The following is a 9,110-nucleotide window of genomic DNA, read 5'->3' on the forward strand; positions in this document are numbered from 1 at the left end:
CAATAGATTGTCATTAAAGCCCGATGTACCTTGTCCACCACAGTTGAAGAGTCTCCATATTGATAGGAAGACTATTGTACGAGGCCACCATGCACCGATCTTATCCATCAAGGTGAAAGTGGAGATAGGTCAAATTCTGAGCATACGATTCACGCATAAAAGTTTCAACCAACAACCAGAGATATGTGTTAGAGTACAGCCAGATTCACGTATATATTTGCCAGTAAGTAATTGTACCGATAAATCAGTGTATTTGAGAGTTGGCACTGTCATTGGCGAATATGAGTTAATCCCAGAGGAGATAATCTCGTATGTTGACACTAAGGGAAATCACTTGGGACATATTCAACAGGTCTATGACAAATTGTGTAAAGTAAAGTCTTCAACTGAATTCTCCCTTTGTGCACCTCATCACCTAGCCATTCAAACAGAAGGAGAGGAGATCATCAAACCAAGTAAAAGTAAATGTAGGTGCTGATCAGAGAGTACCCTCCTCTGACTGTGTAATTTGTGCCGGAATTCCCAACGGTACAGTAAAGAAGGTCAGACATGTCCAAGAGATTTCCAACAGTATGATACCGGAATGTGACGAAGTAAAAGGCGGAACCACTAGACAAGAGAAGTTAAATGAGTTAATTAGAAACCAACCGTGGAACCATCTAGACCGAGAAATGCGTAAACGTTTGCGGAAAGTAATTCTAGCTCATGATTCCTTATTTGTTTTAGGACCACATGAAATTGGGTCAATTGCTGGTATACCCGCTAACATTCAGCTCGCCAACCACAAACCTGTCCGAGGACCACAGTATAGACACCCAGAGAAAGCAAAAGAAATAATTAAAGAAATGATAACAGATATGAGGGATCGTAATATCATTGAACCATCGACTGCCGCCTGGTTATCCCCCATTGTTCTGGTAACAAAACCCAACGGTTCAAAGCGTATGTGCTTAGATTTTCGAGCGGTCAATAAGCATTTGAAGGTCGACATACAACCCTTGCCACGAATTGACGAATTAGTAGAGAAAGCTGCAGGAAATAAATATTATGCCACATTAGATTTGAAGGATGCATATTATCAGGTCATCCTTAACGACAGCAGCCGAGATCTAACAACTTTTAGCGATGGGTACAATCTATGGAGGTTCACACGCCTTCCGTTTGGGCTCTCAGCTAGTCCTGCCGTTTTCACGCGAGAAGTAAACCGAGCATTAGCTCCATTAGCAGTTGAAGACTGGGTACGAAACTATCTTGATGATGTAATAGTATGGGCTCCTGACTTCCCCACCTTGTTGCAGAGACTCACCAGAGTATTTGAGAGATTTGAAGAGATGGGTATTAAACTAAACTTGTCTAAATGTCAATTTGGCCATAAGCAAGTTAAATTCTTAGGACATGTAGTTTCAGAGAGAGGCATTGAGCCTGACCCAAAACTGATTATAAACTAACTAATATTCTGACAAGTCATGAATTTTTTGGAGTGTCATTTAGTTTTAGTACCTCACTGAATTAACGAAACAGACTGTTGATTTTGCATGGTCAAATGAGTGTCAAGAAGCATTTCAGAAGTTAAAGCAAGCACTAGCTTCATATCCAGTTCTTGTCAAGGCCGATATTTATAAACCCTTCGAACTGCATAGTGATGCCAGCAATTTCTGCGTAGGCGCTTCCCTTAATCAGATACAAGAAGGTGGCTCTTTACGACCAGTGGGTTATTTTTCTAGAAAGCTAAAGCCGGCGGAAACTCGTTATTCCACCACCGATAAAGAAGCGTTAGGCATTGTATTAGCGTGCAGGTTCTTCCATCATTTTCTTTGGGGTACGCAGTTTACAATTAAGACAGATCACCAACCTCTAACATCCGTCTTTAGAAAGAAAACCAAAAGTCAGCGAATGAACCGTTGGATCTTAGAAATGAGAGATTACGCTTATAACATTGAATATAAACCCGGTAGAGCTAATGTAGTGGCTGATGCATTAAGTCGACCAGTCAGAACCTTGAGAAAAGTCATGCACGACCATGCTGCCGCTCAATTTCCCACACTAGAAGGTTTCACACAGGCAGACTTTGGTAAAGAACAACAAAAAGAACCCAGGTGGCAAGAGTTAAAACAGTATTTAGCAGGAGGTAACATTCCGCAACATAAGTACCCAAAGGCCACCGTTGATAGCTTTGAAGTAATAAATGGAGTATTGTACCTAGTAAAAGAACAACTCGATAAAGCATTGAAGTATTGTCTCGTAATCCCGCAACATTTACGTAAAGCCGCATTAGAGTTGGCGCATGACAATGCCACCTCAGGTCATTTAGGACGGTGGAAGACCATCACCCGAGTAGCTAATTTGTTTTATTGGCCTAACTATCGTAAAGATTGTGTTGATTATGTAGCATCATGCGAGACGTGTCAAAGGTTCAAGGGAACTAAAGGACTTACGCAACGTTGGCAAGAATTACCAGTCGTGAGCAAACCACTAGAACGAATTTCGGTGGATTTGACGGACATGCATTCCGGGATCAATGATTACCGATATGTGTTAACGATCATAGATCATTACTCAAGGTTCGTTAACTTCTATCCATTGCGCACGAAGAGCAACGCAAGAAGTTACCCGTGAATTTGAAAAGTTTGTTAATGTCTTCGGTAGTCCTACAGTAGTGATTGCGGATAATGGAGGAGAATTTACTGCCGCACAATTCAGGGAGCTCTGTCGATTAACTAACATTCAAGTGTATTTTACCTTGCCTTACCACCCCCGAGGTAACAGTATCACGGAGAGAATGCACCGAACTTTTAAGAACATTTTATCAATAATGTGTGAAGATAACCCGTGTCGCTGGCCACGATTCTTGGGTCCGACCCAATATGCGTTGAACACTTCTGTTCACACAACGACTGGAGTGCAGCCACACTTCGCATTCTTCTCCCGGCATGCACAGAGGCAAGTGGGAATTGAGTTACCAATAATAGAAAACGAGAGTACTGAAGGGTTGAGAGAAGCTCACAAAGTAATTAAAGAAACTTCTGAACGAATGTCTAGAGAATTCCGGAACGTAGCAAACCGAGATAGAGTCAATCAGACAGTACAGCTAGGGGAAACTGTTTGGGTGAGAGATGAAGTTACTATCCCAGGTACCAGTAGAAAATTAAATGCTAAGTGGAAGGGCCCATATACAGTAACTGAAGTAATACGTAATGGTGCAGCGTATGAGTTAACCAACCTTTCAGATGAGACAGAAGTAATTCGACGAGCCGCAGAAAAGGTGAAAAGATGTATCAACAAAGATATGTTTGTCCATGTAAATGACATCCAGGTTCCCCCTAATGATTCTTCCTCAGAATCAGAGCCTGATGAGAGAGATGCTATACGGGATGAGGAGAGAACAGTAGTTGCTCCTGCTCCCCGATTTCCCGTAAGGATTAGAAAACCAGTGGTGAGACTGGATCTTTAAAAGCAGTGAGCTTTTAAGTGACCCCCATTGGTTGATAATGAAGTGCACAATCAGTTATAAGTAACTGTGGAAAAGAGATAGGTAAAGAACTGATGATTTTTTTTTATTAAAAGTATTTTGCAGAGGAAGGGTCAATTTGCAGTAAAGACAGAGATTGGAAGATGTATTGGCAGTTATGCAATCATCTGAAGGGTATCTGTTACTAGTATGAGTAAAGATACCAGTGGTGAGTTCTCAAGTTCTGGTTGGTAAGTCCTACGTAGGCTGGGTTGTTGGTATATAGGTGTAGAGTTCGTGACTTTCAGGGAGTATTCGGGCATATAAATATGGTGCTATTACTTCTACATGGCAAATGCCATAAGTACAGACAGTTTTTGGTTTGGTGGTGTTCTCATGAGGACCGTTTCGTTAGCATTGAATTCTTGGGAATACCCGCTCGTTCGGAGTCCCTTGAAGGGTGCTGCCTCTCGCGAGTGCGACATAACTCTTTAGATTAAGGGCAACAAATCATTCCTTTGACTTGATGGGGTCCGTTCGTCTATGTCCTAGCTTGAGAAATCTATGTTAAATCTCAGTGTGTCCTGTCAGCATTTGACCAATCGCGTAAAAGAAACTTTCATAATTTATGAACATTGAAATTTGAGTTCTGTAAGGAAATTTTGAGTGTGCATTTTATCTACCGATGTGAGGGTGTATTTTGTAACATGTAACACCATTTATTATTATTATTATTGGATATGAGGTATCTAACTCAAATCATTATTATTCTATGATGATGTACTTGACCCCATTTATTATTATATGATATGATGTATGTAACACCATTTATTATTATATGATATGATGTATTTACCGCCATTCAGTATTATTATGACATGATGTACCTAACCCCATGTGCTATTATTTTTGGTGCTATTTTGTAATATGTATCCCAATATATTTTTTTATGAAGGTGTGTCACATTCTAATTGTATGTTAACAGATTTCCATTTCTTGTACCTAATCCTGACCACCGGTAGGGAATTATTTTTCTATTTTTATTGATATAATTTGTGCAATGTTTTGTATGAGGATTTATACTTTATATTAATGATTTAATATGTATGTCACTACTTACGTGTTTTCTGAACGTTACCGCATAATGATGAATCTTGGGGAAGGGGGAAGCTTTGTAATGGTCATGATAAGAGCTAACCTGAAAACCTTAAGGATTCATATTACGCTCAAACGTCCACAAAACCTTCTGAGTCCCCCAGTGGAAACGTCCCCCGTTTTCTCTGTTTCCCCCGCCTTTGTCTATGGGAGCAGACGCTGTATGCTGGGACCTGTTGCCATCCATTCCTTTGTAATCAGCGTTTTAATTACTTTGTTCAGGTGAAGCATTGTTAAGTGAAGATAATAATGAGAATGAAAATAGGTTTATAAGTCAATTTCAACGTCAGAGGGTACCGTGGTAATTCATCAATGAATAGAGGGTAGAATTGGACTCCTGGAAACTAGGTTGGTGAGAATGGGCATTTAACTAGTTAGTAAGTGCCGTACTTCCATTATACCTGAGTCCCCCTACATATATTCGAGCGTGTCTATATGATGAGATGTTGTATCACTATGTCTGGGAGGAACATGTCCGAGGTCAGTAAGATCAGTGGAGACTTAAAAGTAATTTTCAGACCACCCTACCATTTTATAGCTAACTGGCTCGTCTGGCCCTAACGCTCGGTCCACGAGGTGACCCCGGACCACCAAGCCACACACCACTACCAGCCCCCATCATTGGTGGATGAGTGTCTACCTCAGTAGGGCTATATTTGTGTGGTGGAATTAACCCACTGGGATCTCCAGAGTTCGTCGGATAGTACTCCATGGTGGCTGGACCCCATGGCTGTTGCTTGAGTATCACTCCTGACGACTGAGTGTTGTAGTGGCAGTTGCCTAGTATTTATGGTGCTAAGTGACTATCATAGTTGTGTTATTGAGTATGTCCACCCCGTAGGGTTGGAAGGGTATTGAATATGTCCACCCAGTAATGGTGTGAGTATGTTGAGCCTGAGGGCCTAGTAATAGACTTCGTCTGTTAGTACAAACCAATTCTTTCTTCTAATTTCATATTCATGTTTAAATAAACTTTGTATTTGTATAATTGTGTATATTATTTACCTACAGTATTTACCGTTATTTCTTCCCTATTGCTTGATACTATCATTACACCTACCCACGAGCCTCCTATCGTCACGCTACCAATGGTGATATATAAGAGTAAAAGGAATTGTTACTGGCACACAGGCCCTCATGAAGGGTGGCAGCTCAAGCCCTCATACTTGGTGATACAGTTGGTCTTACCCAAGCTAGTGTCAGTAGAATTATTAGAGATGTGACCCAAATTCTCACAGAAAGGGCAAGATTTGAAATAAAGATGCCAACAGGTAATGTACAAATAGCAAGAACTGTGCAAGGTTTTGCCAGAATAAGAAACCTTCCAAGAGTCATTGGTGCAATTGATGGAACACACATACCCATAAAAGCCCCAATTGAAAATGAAGGAACATATGTAAACAGGAAGCGATACCACTCTCTCAATGTACAAGTAGTATGTAATGCCGATGGGTTGATCACAAACTACAGCACCAAGTATTCAGGTTGTAAACATGACGCCTTCATCTGGGCCAACTGCTTACTTCGCCGTCGCTTTGAGGCTGGTGATTTTGGTGATAATTATTTGATTGGTAAGTTTAAATGGCACGGTTAAGATTTTTCCTATTTCAGCTAATCAATGTGACTAGGTGGAACATAGGCTCTAATGCTAGGAGGACCTTACTTAACTGCCCAGTACATGATAAATCATTCATTTGTTGAATTAAGGAACGGTACACTTTTACAGCTAAGTTTGACATCACTGACCTTATAAACCTATGCTGAACCTAATAACTTTCCCTAAACCAAGCTATGACACTTGACGGCACATACATAATTAGTGGCCCACACCTAATATCTTTATTTGTCTTACAGTTGGTTGTTGAAAAATGGTTAAAATATTTGTGCTATATTGCTATTTTTATATGGAAGCAAATACATTATGCCTCATTGTTTGGTAATGCAGCTATATAGTTTATATGTTTTTTGCTTATAGGTACAAGAGTGGGCTGAGGGATTAATTCCCCCAAGGGCATTGTAATTTTTTTTTATTATATTTCTTATTGAGCTGTACATTTATTTCTTTATTTTTTAATCACTCCTGTTATTCCAGGTGACAGTGGGTACCCATTAGAGGCATTCCTCATGACACCATTCAAAAACCCCTCAACCCCTGGAGAAGTTAGGTATAACAACAGCCATACCAAAACCCGCGTAGTTGTAGAGCAAACTTTTGGTGTCCTAAAATCACGATTTAGATGCCTTCACCGTTCTGGTGGATCACTTCAATACGATCCTTCCAAATGTGCCAAAATTGTAAATGCATGTTTCCTTCTTCACAATTATTGTTTAATGAGAAGGGTACCACTTCCCCACGACATGGTCGACGATGATGGAGAGATTGACAATCCAGCTGAAGCTGTAGCAGGGACAGGCCAAGCAGTCAGAGCCAATGTAGTCCATAATTGGTTTACTGGATGAATTAAAATCAAATATCAATTCACCAATACATTTTTCCTCTGTTTAAATAGTATTTTTTAGTGCAGTATACAGAGGTAATGCGAATAAAGCGTACATTGATTTAACTTTTATTTTCAATATACTGTACATAATAAAATAAACTTCTTTATAGAAATTAAATGCCTTTCTCTTACCTTAATAGTATATGTACTATATCCTTGAACAAATTTGATTCCAATACAGTATACTTTTAATACTACTAAATACCAAAGGCACTAAAGTTTGTGAAACAAAAAATCCTTACATAAAACATATTTGAGAAATTGAAACAATAAAAAAATATTGCTACTGTTTGCATCTTAAACTACACAATTTGACATGGGTCACCACATCGTTGTGAAATAATAATACAACTACTGTTATTTGTTGCCATTTTTTAGATTTAAGAATGGAATACAGTATAATTTTCATGTCTAGAATTACCTGCATCAATACCCGTAAGTTAAAAGAAACTTATAACCCAATACTGTACTACTGTAAGTAATAAAGAAAAAAATAGAATACTCTTTGCTTGTTAAGCTATAAAATGTAACATGAGACAGCACATCCTTATGAAAGAACCAATGCAACAACTTGCGCTTTGGAGACTAATGTGTGTTAAATAGCAGCGATTACAGTAGGCTGTTGGTGAATTTGCACCATTATTTCTGTTTCAACCTACTTGAATCATACTTCGCAAACTACAAACTAATAAATAAAACTCGTTGAACTGGAAATTGACTACATCTTACAAAATAAAGGAACCTTTAAAAAATAAAAATAAGTACATGAGCCTCTTTTCAAACATATAATTTTGAGTGTGGTCGGAACTTTTACCCAAAACCTGGGTAAACATTACCCGTAGTAGCACTGCAACACATGTTATTAGTTGACAAATGTGTGTCTTTCACTTAACTTCATGATTTTAATGAACTTATGGAGAGCTAAATATTCCTGTTACATTTTCATGACTAGTATAGGCTGCAAGTGAAAGTTACACAATTTTTTAACATGCCGTCTTCCTTCATAACAATCACTCAAAGGAAAATTTATAATAAGTGTTTGATGACTTCATACACATACCATAAACACAGCATCATTGGATAGGATTTTTCGACTGCATAACTCTTGCAATGCACTCGGTGTTCGCTACAAGCTGTAAAAAACTGTCCCTCATTTGTGTTTGAACACGAAGCATCTCTCGAAGAAGATCTTCATCTTTTCGGGCAGAAGAGGTTCGTGGCCTCCTGCCACTTCTGATCGTACTTGGCATTGGAGATGAACCCATTTCATCAGTGGAATCACCAGTTACAGTTGACCTAACAGCTGTGGCAGAAGGGGTACTAGACCTACTTCGCTGTTCCGTGGTAGCAGCAATAGGTTGACGAGTATTGCTTGAACTACATGTTTCTACCTCATATGTTCCGGATGATGAAATTCCAGGAATGTTTGTAGGTGCTGAAGTTTCAGGTTCTAAATGCACAATGGGTACTGTGATATCATGTTCCTGTATATCCTCATTCAGAATGAGGGTTATAGAATCATCTTTCTCTTGAACGGGCCGAAACATAAATTCCTCTCGGAAACAACTACCGGTAGCTGTAAACCTAGCTCCTGAGGGTCCGGGGGTTGGTTCTCTTTCTTCTTCTGGAAAGAAATGTAGTATAATAGGTTGATTGAAGTCTATGTTAAGAGTATAATTAAAATATTACACTATTTCCAAATATACAAAAGCTTTTAGGAAAAATGATGGTTTGAAAAATAGTGTTGACCATCTAAATATATTTGTTTAAAATATTTTTAAATCTAAATATCAACTAGGCGTTAAATTTCTTATATTTGCACTTCTCAATTTTGTCCATTAACATACGAGTTATAACAACATTTAATATATAACTTAGGGAAGCAATAAACAAGCTAGAAATGAAACCAACTTACTAGTGTTGTTATTTTTCAAAATTATATAAAAAATCAGTATACTGTACAGTATTTCCAAATCAAGATGTGAAAAAATGTCTCCAAAAGTTTT

The 9,110-nt window shown here is 38.7% G+C and overlaps 1 protein-coding gene across 1 annotated transcript; it reads left to right on the forward strand.

The window, feature by feature from the left end:
- The first annotated feature begins 5,701 nt into the window (after positions 1-5,701).
- LOC121875894 (putative nuclease HARBI1) lies at positions 5,702-7,222 on the forward strand. The gene is made up of 2 exons (XM_042380625.1): positions 5,702-6,174; positions 6,696-7,222. The coding sequence occupies exons 1-2, from the start codon at positions 5,865-5,867 to the stop codon at positions 7,061-7,063; spliced, it is 678 nt and encodes a 225-aa protein (XP_042236559.1). The 5' UTR covers positions 5,702-5,864; the 3' UTR covers positions 7,064-7,222.
- Positions 7,223-9,110: the final 1,888 nt, after the last annotated feature.

This window comes from Homarus americanus, unplaced genomic scaffold (genome assembly GCF_018991925.1).
Source record: "Homarus americanus isolate GMGI-L3 unplaced genomic scaffold, GMGI_Hamer_2.0 scaffold53099, whole genome shotgun sequence".
In the NCBI taxonomy this organism is placed as follows: Eukaryota; Metazoa; Arthropoda; class Malacostraca; order Decapoda; family Nephropidae; genus Homarus; species Homarus americanus.